At 38.3% G+C, this 17,639-nt stretch overlaps 1 protein-coding gene across 7 annotated transcripts in view; it reads left to right on the top strand.

Annotated features, from left to right (window-relative positions):
- KLHL13 (kelch like family member 13) overlaps positions 1–17,639 on the top strand; it is a 207,388-nt gene that overhangs the window by 157,125 nt on the left and 32,624 nt on the right. For 6 of the 7 annotated variants that reach the window (XM_055337360.1, XM_055337363.1, XM_055337359.1 and 3 more), the window contains one exon: positions 2,021–2,162. The exons of the other annotated variant lie outside the window; for it this stretch is intronic. In XM_055337360.1, coding sequence (XP_055193335.1) covers positions 2,021–2,162 — 142 coding nt within the window. The remainder of the gene's footprint in view (positions 1–2,020; positions 2,163–17,639) is intronic. 7 annotated transcript variants of the gene reach the window in all.

Here is a 17,639-nt window from a genome sequence, read left to right as displayed (position 1 = left end):
ATTGATTCTGTACTTTTAAATGTCTGTCTGCAAAAGCTGTTTAGAAGGGTGTGTGTGTGTATGCTATATGTCATGTATGTAATTCAATTCTTTTTAAGGCTATTTCTGAAATTTGTAGAAGGCTATATTCATTTTCTTCTATGCTTGTTAAAATCTTATTTAAATTATTCTCTTTATTAAATATCCATGAGAGTTGAATAAAACATGGTCATATATTATTCATTTTTGGTTATGCTATGGCTCTAATATCCTTAAGAAGAATTGATCTCACCCTTGAGGCCAGAACTTTTGCTAATTATTACAAGATTTAAAACCATTTCGTTGATGTCAGGATTCAAAAAGCAGGATCTTAAAGTATGGTATAGTCTTAAAATTTTTTTTCTTGTTCAAACTAATCAACTGAGGTTACAGGTATGGTAGGGAACAAGTGAAAATCTTCATTATATTCGATAGGCCAGAGTTAGAAAAACAATTTGGGATGCCTGGCTAGCTCTTGATCTTGGGATTGTGGGTTCTGGCCCCATGTTGGGTATAGAGCTTTCTTAAAAATAAAACCTTAAAAAAGAAAAAGAAAGGGGTGCCTGGGTGGGTCAATCAGTTAAGCATCTGCCTTTAGCTCAGGTCATGATCCTGGGGTCATGGGATCGAGCCCCATACGTGGGGTTCCCTGCTCAGTGGGGAGTCTGCTTCTCCCTCTCCTTGCTGCCCCCCATCTCTCTCTTGCTCTCTCTCAAATAAATAATAAAAAATAAATGATAATTTTTCAGGAGCCATAAAAAGGATTGGGGAACCTGTAATCAACAGTCAGTTTGTTTGACAGAAACTACACAAAACGTTTAATAAAATTGGGCCTCAAGTTACACCGAAAACTGACCACCACAGTACAACTTTTTATTATCCCTTAGACTAGGTAGGGAGAGGGACAGAGGGAGTGGGAGAAGCAGGCTCTCTGTTTGTTGAGCAGAGAGCCTGATGCAGGGCTTGATCCTCAGGATCATATCCTGAGCAGAAGGCAGATGCCTAACTGATTAAGCACCCAGGTGCCCCTGAAAAATTATTAATGTAATATATACATGGGCATAGCTTACATTTATTATTTTTACTTTTTATTTCTTGAAAAAGATGGAAATGTCACTAGACTGTAGTGATTTAACAAATAATCCCAAAATGATCAATGAGAGTTACTGCTAGAAAAAATTATTTCAAGTGTAAAATTTTTTGTTCAGTTGGGGGTTGATTAGAACTAAAACTAATGGCAGAAGAGGAAGCAGTATATTACTATTGCAGTTAATCTTTGACTTTTATTAATAGGGTCTTTGGAGTTTGGAATCACACTAGACTTAAATTCAAATCCTGACCCAGCTACTGAATAAATTTATGACCTTAGGTAACTTATTTTTAATGTTTTTGTAACTCATTTACCCTACCGTTAATACAAAGGAAATAATAATCGTACCTCTTGCGGTGGATTATTTTAAGGAGTATATGACGTCATGTGTGTAAATTTCTTGGCAAGCACCTGATACATAGTGACTGTTCAATAAATGATAGCTATTATTTTTCTCTTTCTAAAATTAGGTATTCCAAAGTAGTTTTAACTGTGAATAACACAATTTGATGTTATTGTTACTCAAACAGTACAATACCAAAAACAACTACTCTGACATTTAAAATACAAAAATCCTTTGTGAATATCATTTTGAATGAGATTTTAGGTTGATTTCTCACTTCTAATTGATCTTTTCTGACCTTGAAAAGTTTTTTAACTTTTTAACACACACACACACACACACACACATATATAAAACTATATATAGTTATATATAGTCATAAATATAGGTTTATGTATATATAGGTTTATCAGCCTAAAGTACAGTGAAACAAAATTCAGGATATTCCATAGTCAAATGATTGGCACTAGTGACTGATTATTTCTGTAAATAATGTACATAATGTCCTTATTGTGAATTATATATCAACTTTAAATTTCCCTTTCCTTCTGGTTTATAAAAATTTTCAGATCTCTAGTGGAAGAGGAAGACCAACACATGAAATTGTCCCTTGGAAGCAGCGAAATGGGTCTCTCATCCCATCTGCAGTCTTCCAAGGCAGGAACCACACGCATCTTTACCAGCAATACCCACAGTTCTGTGGTGTTACAGGTAATCTCAGCTGTCCCTTTTGTAATATTGAAATGGATTTTAAAACTACCTCTACAGTGTTTGTCATAGGGGATGTCAATAGTGGGGGTGGGGGCACAAGGAGCGTGCATGTATGTGGACAGGGTGCATATGGAAACCCTCTGTGCTTTTTGTTCCATTTTTCTATGAACCTAGAACTGCTCTAAAGAATTAAGCTTATTAATTTAAAAAAGACCAAGCAAACATCAGAGAAGAAACTTGAGGGGAAAACTACATACTTTTCTGATGTTTAAAAAAAAAATCCCCAGAGTTCATTATTTATTTTGTTTGTATGAAGGAGGTCTTGCTTTGGCCACTTACTTGCAGAATGTTCTGCTGGCAACATTGACTTTCCATTTTGTCTCAGCCAACATAAATATAACAAAGTCCCTAGGCTAAATTTTGTAGGTCCTAACTAATGACCTGTTTTACTGTCACCTTTATCATAGTTCTGAAGATCGTATTTATTTGTTGTCTCAACTCACATTGCCAGTTGTAGGTGTGGGAGGATGGATAAGGATGGCGGGATGCAAACACACTAATGGATGTGTGATAACTGACCTCAAAGGAGAGGACAGAAACACAGTAGAAAGCCCCCCAAAACCATCAAAAACTGCAACATGGAGCTAGTTAGCATAAGAATAAGCAGTCCAAGTACAACTGGCAGTTGTGAATACTCCCTGACCTCTTTGGGCATTGCTAAATTAGAAACAATATACTACTAGATGATAATCAATGTCTTCTAGACAAAGTCAAATTATATCAGTGTCCTCTCTAGTAAGATAAAGAAAATAAATTTTTCTAAATGTGTTTTTCAGAGAAATCTCCCCAGGTGAATTTCATGCATATTCCCAGTTAATGACCATTATAGTAAAGCAGTATGTAGTATACAGTGTTTGTTGTGCAGTATAGTATAGCAGAGTAAGAGAATAGGAGAAGCTTTCCATTTCCTGGCATCTCAGTGCTATGTAAATGGTTTAATTGTTGGGTATTCAAGGCTATGGGAAAAGAGAATGAGCGGTCAAGCAGATAGGAAAAGTCTGAGAGGAAGAGGCTTTTTTGTTATATTAAAATAATCTCTCTAAGGAAAAGGAGACTCACTCCTCCATGATACATCTACTCTCTCCATGCACATAGTCATGTGTTAAAGCCAGTGTGTGTGTTCCTGCTAATTTTCAAAATGTACTTTAAACTAAATAATGGAAGCCACTTTAATGCAGTGATCCAGATTTAGGACAATGGTCCTCAAATTTTAGTGCAAATCAGAATCACAAGGAGAAAGGCTTGTTAAACAGTGAATGCTGGGCCCCATCCTAGAGTTTTTGAATAACAAACTCAGATACATATATTTTTAACAAGTTCCCAGTGATGCTGCAGGACCAGGGAACATACCTTTAGAACGACTGTTCTAGAGACAGGGTCCTTCTTCCACCAAGAAAGATGATGGCCTCTCCCTTTCTCCCTACATATCATATGAAGGTGATACACTAATTGCTTTAATGGGAAAACAGCAGAAGTAGTTTATATATCCATCAACAGGGAGAAACTTACGTAAATTATGTTGTATAGGAGCCATGTAATAGTGTGCAGTCACCAAAGAGGGTGATGTAGGTCTATGTGTAAGACTGAAAAGAATATAGTAAATGAAAAAAAGTAACAGGCCAAATATGGCATATGTACACAATGGAATATTATTCAGCTATATACAGGAAAGAAGTATGGCACATGCTACAACATGGGTGAACCTTAAAAACGTTATGCTAAGTGGAAGAAGTTAGTCACAGAAGGCTGTATTTTGTATGATTCCATTCATCCAGAATGGCCAGAATACAGAAAGCCATTGGTACAGAAAGGAGACTAGTTATTGCTTCAAGTTGGAGAGAATGTGAGCATACAAAGGTGCTAAAGGTTCCAGGGCTTCTTTTTGAGAAGATGAAAATATCCTAAAATTGACTCTGGATATGGCTGTATGCCTTATCTGCAAATGTGCTAAAAACCCACCAAACGCTATGCTATAAGGTGAATTGTATAGTATGTCAGTTCTATCTCAATAAAGCTGTTAAAGTTACAGGCCAGTATATATTGTATGATCCCATCTTTTGTTAGAAAAACTATACAATATGTGGGGCACCTGGGTGGCACAGTTGGTCAAGCGTCCAACTCTTGCTTTTGGCTCAGGTCATGATTTCAGGGTTGTGAGATTGAGCCCTGCATTGGGCTCTGTGCTCAGCATGGAGTCTGCTTGGGATTCTTTTTCCCTGTCTCTCTTCCCATCCTGCTCATGCTCACATGTGCCCTCTCTCTCTGTCTCTCATATAAAGAAATAAATTTATCAAAAAAAAGAAATAAAAAAAAGAAAGAAATCTTTTTTTAAAGAAGGAACTATAGAATATATATACATATATATGAATAAATGCACAAGAAAAGTTCTGGAAACATTAGGGAGGCTGGTGAATGTTGCCTTACAACTTTCTGCTTTGTACAATCCTGCACTGCTTAATTTTTTTTACAATGGAAGTATTTTTGTGTATAACCTGTGTAATTAAAAAAATATTGTTCTCTTAACTATGGGAAACAAACTGAGGGTTGCCGGAGGGGTTGGGGGTGAGGGGATGGGGTAACAACTGGGTGATGGGATGAGCAGTGGGTGTGATATGCAACTGATTAATCACTAAATTCTAACTCTGAAACTAATACACTATAGTTAATTAAATTGAATTTAAATGTAAAAATCTTAAAAATCTATAGGTATAGGTATAATTGCTGACAAAACAAGTATGGCAGGGTATTTAGCTATATTGCATTTTTAGTATTGCAATATTTAGCTATATTGCATTTTAGTTCAACCTTTGTTGGTCCAGGCTGGATGGAATAGTGATGTGAATGTAACTAGAGAGTTCTTATGGAGTAAAGGTGATCTTTCATCAGCTGACTTTTTGTTGTTAGTGTGCTATTTTCCATGCTGACATAGAGCTGCCACTCTATATTGCTATTGCAAAACTTTGCTCTCTTTAAAAGTCAATTGAAAATGATGTTCTCACAAACTGAGATTTCTAAATTGAAGCACTAACGTAGAACTTTTTTCTGGATCTAATCTTAGGTGTGAGGTTGTCAAGGGAACAAGTTGGGGAAGTGTTTAATGTGTAAATGTTATCATTGTTTTCAGATTAGCAATCACACAAACTCCAGCTTCAAAAGGCATTGAAAGTAGCTGCCAGGGGAACAGGCCAATGGGGAGAAACTGTTTTAAGAAGTCACACTCTTAACAGGATTACCAGCTACATAACTCTAGTGGGAAGGACACAAGTTTAGACCAAACCTGGAATCCTAATTTTGCCACTAGTTATGTGACTTTGGGAGCTTTCCATCCTATTAGGGCCAGTTTTCTTATCTATACTATGGGTAAGAGATGTGAGAATTAAATGTGACAATATACGGGAAAGTAAGGTGTATAATAAATAGCCATTTTATTTTACTTCCACGTGAGCCAAACATGGAAAGTATCAGAGGAAATGTTGCTGATCTGAAGTGATGGGTGTGCCACATAAAGCATCCATCTGGTTGGCTTGATCTACTTTTACAAATTAGTCATCTCCGTTAAACAGGCCTTACTTAGCAAAGTAGGCTGTCAAGGAAAGTACCTAAAGAATTTTGATACCTAATAGGCTTGGATTCCTAGAACCTAGAACAAATCCCCAGAAAATCCATGATGTAGTTAGCAGTATAGATTGCTTTCACTCAACTAAGGAAGATTAACCAGGGTTTGCTTAAGTATTAACTGATAGGGGCACCTGGGTGGCTCAGTCAGTTAAGCCTCAGCCTTCAGCTCCAGTCATGATCCTGGGGTCCTGGGATCCAGCCCCACATTGGACTCACTGCTCAGCAGGGAGCCTGCTTTTCTCTCTGCCCCTCCCCCCTCCCCACCCCCACTCATGTGTGCTCTCTCTCTCTCAAAATAATAAATCTTTTTAAAAAGTAGTAACTGGTAAAATCAAGGATTATCTCATTTTCTTCACTTCTTTAGTACTGCTATAGCTATAATTATTTCTCATGGAAAGCTTCCATCCTTTGGCTTCACCTATTATCCCAGGTTGTCAACTGTTTTCTTTTATGGTCCCATTTTATGGTAATTCGTTGACTTATACCCTTCCTTGGCACCTTTGTGCCTAAAAAATAACAGCTTTATGGAGATATAATTCATATATTATATAATTCAACCCATATAAAGTACACAATTCAATGGTTTTTAGTATACTCACTGGGTTTTGCATATATCACCACAATCCATTGTAGAACATTCTTATCTGCTCAAAAAGAAACCTCCTATCTATTAGCAGTCACTCCACATCTGCTTCCAACTCTTTTGTCAAACCTAAGCCACCACTAATCTCCTCTCTGTCTCTATAGATTTGCCTATTCTGAACATTTCCTACAAATGGAATCATAATATATAGTCTTTTGTAACCAGTTTCTTTTACCTAGCATAATTTTTTCAGGATTCATCCATGTTGTAGCATGTATCAGTGCTTCTTTCCTTTTTACAATTGAATACTATTCCATTGTATTACGGATATACCACTTTTTAAAAAATTCATTCATCCATTGATAGACATTTGGTTTTTTTTTCCTACTTTTTGGCTATTATCAATAATGCTACTATGAATCTTCATGGACAAGTGTCTGTGTGGACATGTTTTCATTTCTCTTTCATATAGACCTAGGAGTAGAATTGCTGGGTCATACAGCAACTCTGGGCTTAAACTTTTGAGGAACTGCCAGAGTATTTTTCCAAGTGGCTGCACCATTTTACATTCCCACACACAGTGCATGAGGATTCCAATTTTACCATTTTCTTGCCAACACTAATTATCTGTCTTTTCAATTGTAGCTGTACTAGGAGGTATGAAGTGTTATCTTGTGGTTTTGGGTTGTACTTCCCTGATTGCTAATGATGTTGAGCATCTTTTCATTTGTGCTTCTGGCCTTTTGTATATCATCTTTGAGGAACTGTCTATTCAGATCCTTTTCCCAAGTTCTAGTTCGGGTATTTTTTCATTCAGTCATAAGAATTCTTTATATATTCTAGATACAAATCCCTTATGAGAACATGATTTGCAAGCATTTTTGTCCTAGCACCTTTGGTCTTACAGCCCCTTGCTGTTTTGTCGTAGCTACCTTGCCAATCCCATATCCTTTATCATTTCAGTCATATGCTCTTTGCTTCTGCTTAACCTTAGTAGAGTTAATAGGACAGGTGGTCAAGGGAAACACCTGGAAGACTTCTGACTTTTCACTATTCTCTAAACACTTAAGTGTTTGTACCTGTTCCTGTTCTTGAAATGCCCTTTTTTTACTTTTTGTTTCTAGTAAATCCCTGTTTATTCATAATTATCCATCTTAAATTATAAGTAATAGAACTGGAATTCTAGTTTTGCCCTAAAAGTCATGTGCTTTCCACTACAGTTATATGACGGGTAATCCTGCAGAGTGAGACTTCTTAAAACAGTCACTCCCCATTGGCCTGTTCCCCTGACAGCTACTTTAATTGCCTTTTGAAGCTAGAGTTTGTATGAACCAGGCAGAGTTAGTGGTTTCTTCTATTCCTTCCTCTTAGCACTTGTGTTTTTTTTTCAAAAATTTTATTTATTTATTCATGAGAGATACAGAGAAAGAGAGAGGCAGAGACACAAGCAGAGGGAAAAGCAGGCTCCCTGTGGGGAACCTGATGTGGGAGTTGATCCCAGGACCTGGGATCTGGCCATGAGCTGAAGGCAGACACTCAACTGCTGAGCCACCCAGGCATCCCTTAGCCCTTGTTAATAAGACTTAGTGTGATTCACAACGTCTAACTTGTTGTTTCTCTGTGTCTGTGATCTAGTGCTCTGGGGTATGTGGCAAATGCTTGATAAGTGCCCATTATTAGTATTAGTATTGTAATATTTATCATTTTCATGAAAAGAAATAATACCTTTAAAAAGCATAGCCCGTTACCTGGCACAGAGGAAGTACTCAGTGCTTTTCACTACTATTATTAGTATTGTTGGCAGAATCAGTGAATTTGGATGACAGTTATAATTACTTTCATATATACTTGCCTCATTGATACTTTAAATAATATGGTGAAGTAGAAAAGGCAAGAATTATCATTTCCATTTTATAAGTTAGGAAACTGAAGCTCAGGGAGGTTAGGAGGCTTGCCCAGATCACAAAGCCAGGAAGTGACAACAACTAGGACTTGAACACAGGTTTTCTGACTGTAGATTTGTTTTTATAATCTGTTTTTGTCATTTGTTTCTCCTAATCTTGCTCTAAATTGTATTAGCTATTTAAATATAATGTCTGTAAATATTAAGTTTTGACTGTAAGTGTAAAAACATGTATTAACAGAGGCTAACAGATCATTTGTTGTGAATAATAAAGATTTTATTCTTTTTAAAAGATATTTATTTATTTATTTATTTATTTAGAGGAGGGGAGGGGCAGAGGGAGAGAGAGATCTTAAGCAGACTCTGTGCTAAGTGTGCAGCCTGATGCAGGGCTCGATCTCATCATCTTGAGATCATGACCTGAGCCAAAATCAAGAGTTGGATGCTTTAAACAACTAAGCCACCCCGGTGCCCCTGTTCTTTTTTTTTTAAAGCTTTTTTTTTTCAAGTTATCTCTACATTCAACATGAGGCTCAAGCTCACAACCCCAAGATAAATAGTGATCTAGAAGTCAAACACAGATGAACTATCCTCAAAGTATTAGTTCATAACTTGAGTCTACCACTTAATGCAACATTACAAACTAATAAATGTCAGCAATAAACTAGTTGAGATAACATTACTCAATGAACATTTACCCATGTTAACTACAGAGAGAGAAAAGATGTATCACTTTATGTTTAATAGCTTTGAAATAAAAAGTCTACTAAAGTGAAAAAAAAAGTTATATACTCTTCCAACTGAGCCAGCCAGGCACCCTATAAACATTTTATTCTTAATAGAAATAGTAGAATTATGCAGAAAGTCTTCCTTCCTGCCTGCCCTACTTCCTTTCCCCTAACAAAATTGGAAAAAAACAAAAGCAAACAAGCAAACAGAGAAAAAATGTTAACTGCTAGTTGGACACATCCTTTTTAGGACAAGTAGGCCATAGCTATAGTACCATGTTTCAGCTGGTGGCAGTGTATATTAATTGTTGAATGTTACCCAGGTAGAAACAAATTATTTCTTGATTGTTGGCTATGCTTACTCATACCTATAGAGTTTCAAAATGCCTCCTTGCTGTGGGTGTCTAGGCTCCTAATTGGCATTTTCTCATGTTAAGACTGGTGCCTAACAGATTGTTCTTCTGATATTTTCCTCCATTTTTATCTATTTACTATTTTTCTAGCCAATTTTAGTTGTAAAGCCAATAAAAGGTCATTTTATGGTCTCAAATTACAATCTATATAATACAGTGTTAAAGAAATGAATTATCCCAAGAGTCTGTACAAATTAACTTGTCTTGCCTTCCAATGGGCTAACTTTATGAAATGCTTATGCTAAGGTAGACATTTGGGTTGCTTATTGTTATGTTGATGAACTATATCCAATTTTAAAACTTTATGATCATAAATAAATAATTTTTAAAATGTATTCTTGGGGCACCTGGCTGGCTCAGTCAGTAGAGTATGCAACTCATGATCTCAGGGTTGTGAATTCAAGCCCCATATTGAGGGTAGAGTTTACTTTTAAATATTAAAAAATAAAGTATTAACATAAGAAAGGGAGGCATAATAGATAAATGGACAAAGAATATGTGGAAGCTATACATATATATTAATATATATGTATTATTTAATATATTACTTAGATATTTCTGTATAATTCTATTTCTATTAAGAATAAAATTCATTATATAATATATATAATGAAATATTACCCATCCATAAAAAGGATGAGCTCTTACCATTTGTAACAACATGGATGGACCTAGAGGATATTATGCTGAGTGAAATAAGTCCAACAGAGAAAGACAAATGCAATATGATTTCACTTAAATGTAAAATCTAAAAAACCCAACAATCCAAAAACCCAAACAAACAAAAGGCAGAAACAGACTCATAAATAGAGAACAAACTAGTGGTTACCAGAGGGGAGATGGTTGGGGAAATAAGCAAAATGGGTAGAAGGGGGTGGGAGGTAAAGGCTCTCAGTTATGTAATGAATAAGTCAGGGCAATAAAAAGTACAGCATAGGGAATATAGTCGATAGTATTATAATAGTATTCTCTGGTGACAGATGGTAGCTATGCTTGTGGTGGACGTAGCATTACATATAAACTGGTCAAATCACTATATTGTACACCTGAATCTAATGTAACATTCTGTGTCAATTATACTTCAATTAAAAAAAGAAGGAATAATGATTTTAGAATAATTATGTTTTACAAAAGAAGAGCCCAAATAATCTAGATTGCTGAAGTTTTTATTCAAAATGAAAATTTGTATTTATTTATTTCAGTTACCTAAATGGAGCTAGAATATAGAGAAATGAATATATAATTTGGGGGGAATAACTTTTATGGTACTCAGGATAGGGTACAATAAATTGTTATACTTTCCAATTGAGTGTGTATCTTTAAGATACAAGTTAGAAGAGAGTCTACCACCTTTCCTTTCTGTCTCCTTTAGTAGACAGAATGAGGTTTTGTTGTTATTGAGCATGTATTGAAGTAATACAGAAGACTGGCACATACCAACTGATAGTTAAATATGCTAAATACAGAATTTCAATTTGATTATTGCTAGTATAGAATAACACAGTTTGTTAATGATTATTGATCTTATATCTTACAACCTTGATAAACCAACTTATTCTAGGTACCTTTTTGTAGAATTTGTAGGATTTTCTATATAGAAAATTTTGTCTATGAATAAAGGTACTTTTATTTCATTCTTTCCAATCTGATGCTTTTTATTTCATTTTCTTGCCTTATTGCACTGCACAGGAACTCCAGAGAATTGTTAAATAGAAGTGGTTAAATATACATTCTTACTTTTTTGCTTGTATCACTGGGGAAAGCATTCTTTCTTTTACCATTAAGTATGATGTTAGCTATAGGTTGGAGGAAGTTCCTTTCTGTTCCAATTTGCTGAGACTTTTGTTTTGTGTTTTTATTTTTTATTTTTTATTTTTTTCAAACAGCAACTTTTCTTTATTTCAGGGTTTATTTGAAGAAAATTTCTGAAATTAAGGTTGAAAACTACCATCTGAGACAACTGCCCATATCGAGTAGAAGTTCTTTTTTTTTTTTATAAATTAATTTTTATTGGTGTTCAATTTACCAACATACAGAATAACACCCAGTGCTCATCCCGTCAAGTGTCCCCCTCCGTGCCCATCACCCATTCACCCCACCCCCGCCCTCCTCCCCTTCCACCACCCCTAGTTCATTTCCCAGAGTTAGAAGTCTTTATGTTCTGTGTCCCTTTCTGATATCTCCCACACATTTCTTCTCCCTTCCCTTATATTCCCCTTCACTATTATTCATATTCCCCAAATGAATGAGAACATACACTGTTTGTCCTTCTCCGATTGACTTACTTCACTCAGCATAATACCCTCCAGTTCCATCCACGTTGAAGCAAATGGTGGGTATTTGTTGTTTCTAATGGCTGAGTAATATTCCATTGTATACATAAACCACATCTTCTTTATCCATTCATCTTTCGATGGGCACCGAGGCTCCTTCCACAGTTTGGCTATTGTGGACATGGCTGCTAGGAACATCGGAGTGCAGGTGTCCCGGCGTTTCATTGCATCTGAATCTTTGGGGTAAATCCCTAACAGTGCAATTGCTGGGTCGTAGGGCAGGTCTATTTTTAATTCTTTGAGGAACCTCCACACAGTTTTCCAGAGTGGCTGCACCAGTTCACATTCCCACCAACAGTGTAAGAGGGTTCCCTTTTCTCCGCATCCTCTCCAACATTTGTTGTTTCCTGCCTTGTTAATTTTCCCCATTCTCACTGGTGTGAGGTGGTATCTCATTGTGGTTTTGATTTGTATTTCCCTGATGGCAAGTGATGCAGAGCATTTTCTCACGTGCATGTTGGCCATGTCTATGTCTTCCTCTGTGAGATTTCTCTTCATGTCTTTTGCCCATTTCATGATTGGATTGTTTGTTTCTTTGGTGTTGAGTTTAAGAAGTTCTTTATAGATTTTGGAAACTAGCCCTTTATCTGATATGTTATTTGCAAATATCTTCTCCCATTCTGCAGGTTGTCTTTGAGTTTTGTTGACTGTATCCTTTGCTGTGCAAAAGCTTCTTATCTTGATGAAGTCCCAATAGTTCATTTTTGCTTTTGTTTCTTTTGCTTTCGTGGATGTATCTTGCAAGAAGTTACTATGGCCAAGTTCAAAAAGGGTGTTGCCTGTGTTCTCCTCTAGGATTTTGATGGAGTCTTGTCTCATAATTAAATCTTTCATCCATTTTGAGTTTATCCTTGTGTATGGTGCAAGAGAGTGGTCTAGTTTCATTCTTCTGCATGTGGATGACCAATTTTCCCAGCATCATTTATTGAAGAGACTGTCTTTCTTCCAGTGGATCGTATTCCTCCTTTGTCGAATATTAGTTGACCATAAAGTTCAGGGTCCATTTCTGGGTTCTCTATTCTGTTCCATTGGTCTATGTGTCCGTTTTTGTGCCAGTACCACACTGTCTTGATGACCACAGCTTTGTAGTAAAACCCGAAATCTGGCATTGTGATGCTCCCAGCTATGGTTTTCTTTTTTAAAATTCCCCTGGCTATTCGGGGTCTTTTCTGATTCCACACAAATCTTAAAATAATTTGTTCTAAGTCTCTGAAGAAAGTCCATGGTATTTTGATAGGGATTGCATTGAACGTGTAAATTGCCCTGGGTAATATTGACATTTTCACAATATTAATTCTGCCAATCCATGAGCATGGAATATTTTTCCATCTCTTTGTGTCTTCCTCAATTTCTTTCAGAAGTGTTCTATAGTTTTTAGGGTATAGATCCTTTACCTCTTTGGTTAGGTTTATTCCTAGGTATCTTATGCTTTTGGGTGCAATTGTAAATGGGATTGACTCCTTAATTTCTCTTTCTTCAGTCTCATTGTTAGTGTATAGGAATGCCATTGATTTCTGGGCATTGATTTTGTATCCTGCCACGCTACCAAATTGCTGTATGAGTTCTAGCAATCTTGGGGTGGAGGCTTTTGTGTTTTCTACGTAGAATATCATGTCATCAGCGAAGAGGGAGAGTTTGACTTCTTCTTTGCCAATTTGAATGCCTTTAATGTCTTTTTGTTGTCTGATTGCTGAGGCTAGGACTTCCAATACTATGTTGAATAGCAGTGGTGAGAGTGGACATCCCTGTCTGGTTCCTGATCTTAGGGGAAAGGCTCCCAGTGCTTCCCCATTGAGAATGATATTTGCTGTGGGCTTTTCGTAGATGGCTTTTAAGATATCGAGGAAAGTTCCCTCTATCCCTACACTCTGAAGATTTTTGATCAGGAATGGATGCTGTATTTTGTCAAATGCTTTCTCTGCATCTAATGAGAGGATCATATGGTTCTTGGTTTTTCTCTTGCTGATATGATGAATCACATTGATTGTTTTACGAGTGTTGAACCAGCCTTGTGTCCCGGGGATAAATCCTACTTGGTCATGGTGAATAATTTTCTTAATGTGTTGTTGGATCCTATTGGCTAGTATCTTGTTGAGAATTTTTGCATCCATGTTCATCAGGGATATTGGTCTGTAATTCTCCTTTTTGGTGGGGTCTTTGTCTGGTTTTGGAATTAAGGTGATGCTGGCCTCATAGAATGAATATGGAAGTATTCCATCTCTTTCTATCTTTCCAAACAGCTTTAGTAGAATAGGTATGATTTCTTCTTTAAACGTTTGATAGAATTCCCCTGGGAAGCCATCTGGCCCTGGACTCTTGTGTCTTGGGAGGTTTTTGATGACTTCTTCAATTTCCTCCCTGGTTATTGGCCTGTTCAGGTTTTCTATTTCTTCCTGCTCCAGTTTTGGTAGTTTGTGGCTTTCCAGGAATGCGTCCATTTCTTCTAGATTGCCTAATTTATTGGCGTAGAGCTGTTCATAATATGTTTTTAAAATCGTTTGTATTTCCTTGGTGTTGGTAGTGATCTCTCCTTTCTCATTCATGATTTTATTAATTTGAGTCTTCTCTCTCTTCTTTTTAATAAGGTTGGCTAATGGTTTATCTATCTTATTAATTCTTTCAAAGAACCAACTCCTGGTTCTATTGATCTGTTCCACAGTTCTTCTGGTCTCAATTTCGTTGATTTCTGCTCGAATTTTAATTAACTCTCTTCTTCTGCTGGGCATCGGGTCGATTTGCTGCTTCTTCTCTAGCTCCTTTATGTGTAAGGTTAGCTTTTGTATTTGAGTTCTTTCCAGTTTTTGAATGGATGCTTGTATTGCGATGTATTTCCCCCTCAGGACTGCTTTTGCTGCATCCCAAAGATTTTGAACAGTTGTATCTTCATTCTCATTAGTTTCCATGAATCTTTTTAATTCTTCCTTAATTTCCTGGTTGACCCTTTTATCTTTTAGCAGGATGGTCCTTAACCTCCACGTGTTTGAGGTCCCTCCAAACTTCTTCTTGTGATTGAGTTCTAATTTCAAGGCGTTATGGTCTGAGAATATGCAGGGGACGATCCCAATCTTTTGGTATCGGTTCAGACCCGATTTGTGACCCAGTATGTGGTCTATTCTGGAAAAAGTTCCATGTGCACTTGAGAAGAATGTGTATTCAGTTGAGTTTGGATGTAAAGTTTTGTAGATATCTGTGAAATCTATCTGGTCCAGTGTATCATTTAAAGCTCTCGTTTCTTTGGAGATGTTGTGTTTAGAAGACCTATCGAGGGTAGAGAGAGCTAGATTGAAGTCACCAAGTATAAGTGTATTATTATCTAAGTATTTCTTCACTTTGGTTAATAATTCGTTTAAGTATTTGGCAGCTCCCACATTCGGGGCATATATATTGAGGATTGTTAAGTCCTCTTGTTGGATAGATCCTTTAAGTATGATATAGTGTCCCTCTTCATCTCTCACTACAGTCTTCGGGGTGAATTTTAGTTTATCTGATATAAGGATGGCTACCCCTGCTTTCTTTTGAGAACCATTTGAATGGTAAATGGTTCTCCAACCTTTTATTTTCAGGTTGTAGGTGTCCTTCTGTCTAAAATGAGTCTCTTGTAGACAGCAAATAGATGGGTCCTGCTTTTTTATCCAGTCTGAAACCCTGCGCCTTTTGATGGGGTCATTAAGCCCGTTCACGTTCAGAGTTACTATTGACAGATATGAGTTTAGTGTCATCATGATATCTATTTAGTCCTTGTTTTTGTGGATTGTTCCACTGAACTTCTTCTTAAAGGGGAATTTTAAGAGTCCCCCTTAAAATTTCTTGCAGAGCTGGTTTGGAGGTCACATATTCTTTCAGTTCCTGCCTGTCTTGGAAGCTCTTTATCTCTCCTTCCATTTTGAATGAGAGCCTTGCTGGATAAAGTATTCTTGGTTGCATGTTTTTCTCATTTAGGACCCTGAATATATCCTGCCAGCCCTTTCTGGCCTGCCAGGTCTCTGTGGAGAGGTCTGCTGTTACCCTAATATTCCTCCCCATGAAAGTCAGGGACTTCTTGTCTCTTGCTGCTTTAAGGATCTTCTCTTTATCTTTGGAATTTGCAAGCTTCACTATTAGATGTCGAGGTGTTGAACGGTTTTTATTGATTTTAGGGGGGGATCTCTCTATTTCCTGGATCTGAATGCCTGTTTCCCTTCCCAGATTGGGAAAGTTTTCAGCTAGGATTTGTTCAAATACATATTCTGGCCCTCTGTCCCTTTCGGCGCCCTCGGGAACCCCAATTAAACATAGGTTTTTCTTCCTTAGGGTGTCATTTAATTCCCTTAATCTGTCTTCATGGTCCTTTAATTGTTTGTCTCTTTTTTCCTCAGTTTCCCTCTTTGCCATTAACTTGTCTTCTATGTCACTCACTCGTTCTTCCACCTCGTTAACCCTCGTCGTTAGGACTTCTAGTTTGGATTGCATCTCATTCAGTTGATTTTTAATTTCTGCCTGATTGGATCTAAATTCTGCAGTCATGAAGTCTCGTGAGTCCTTAATGCTTTTTTCTAGAGCCACCAGTAGCTGTATAATAGTGCTTCTGAATTGGCTTTCTGACATTGAATTGTAATCCAGATTTTGTAGCTCTGTGGGAGAGAGGGCTGTTTCTGATTCTTTCTTTTGAGGTGAGGTTTTCCTTCTAGTCATTTTGCTCAGTGCGGAGTGGCCAAAAACAAGTTGTATTGGAAAAGGAGAGAAAGAGAGAGAAGGAAAGAAAAGAGAAAAAGAAAAAAGAAAAAGAAAAGAAAAAGGAAAGAAGAGAAGAAAAAGGGAAAGAAAAAGAAAGAAAGGTGAAAAAAAAAGGGGGTGGGGGAAGCAATCAGAAATCAAAAAGAAAAGAAAAACGAAAAAAAGAAAGAAAAAAAAACACGGGGGAGTATTTCTGTAGACTTTAAGTCCCTTGACTTCCCCTGGAATTGGTCCATCAGGCTGGTCTTCTGGGGGAGGGGCCTGTTGCGCTGATTTTTAGGTGTTAGCACTTGGGGGAGCTGCTCTGCCCCTGCCTGCTGCAGGGCTCAGCGGGGGTTGTTTACCCTGTGGGGCCCCAGGAGGATCAGCCGCAGTTGCTATGGCAACTCTGGAAGCCTGGATTCAGCCTCCGCAGGAACTACGGGGCTCGGGGCTCTTGGCTCTCTGTCTGCAGGGCCTGGAGGCTCCGGGGCGGGGCCGCTGATCTGCTCAGCTCGGGGCAGGAGCGTCCTTGCTGTCCTGGGCCCTCCCGGCCTCTGCCTGTCCCGGGGGAGGCCGGATCCTGGGCTGTGTCCCGGCGCCCTGTGCTCCGGGGCCTGCGCTGTTGGATTCGCGCTCCCGCCCCGCAGCCCCCTCCGCGGAGCCGCCGCCCGAGCCCCTCCGAGCTGCTCCGGCCCCGCCGTGCGCGCTGCAGCCCTTAGGGAGCTCGGCGCACTCTCCTGGGGCGCAGGTGTCTGTTAGTGTCCCAGGGAGCCCGAGGGCATCCCCGCCCTCCTGGGTCCTGCTCTAACTCCCTGCGAGCCCCTTTCCGCCCGCCCGGGAAGGTTGGTGCAGCTCCTGCTCCTCCGGGACGGGGCTCTCCTGTCCTGGGGACACTCGCCCCGGCCTCAGCCCGGCTCCTCGCGGGGCCCCTCCCCCTCGGAGGCCTTTTGTGTCTTTATTTCTTTTTCCCCGTCTTCCTACCTTGATAGAAGCACGAACTCTGCTCACTGTAGCATTCCAGCTGGTCTCTCTTTACATCTCAGGCCGAATTCGTAGATATTCAGGATGATTTGAAGGTTATCTAGGTAATTTGGTGGGGACAGGTGATTTGGGGACCCTACTCTTCCGCCATCTTGCCCCTCCC

Source organism: Nyctereutes procyonoides, unplaced genomic scaffold (genome assembly GCF_905146905.1).
Source record: "Nyctereutes procyonoides isolate TBG_1078 unplaced genomic scaffold, NYPRO_anot_genome, whole genome shotgun sequence".
NCBI lineage: Eukaryota > Metazoa > Chordata > Mammalia > Carnivora > Canidae > Nyctereutes > Nyctereutes procyonoides.
The sequence above is the reverse complement of the archived record's forward strand: the minus strand, read 5'-3'. Positions and strand labels throughout refer to the sequence as shown.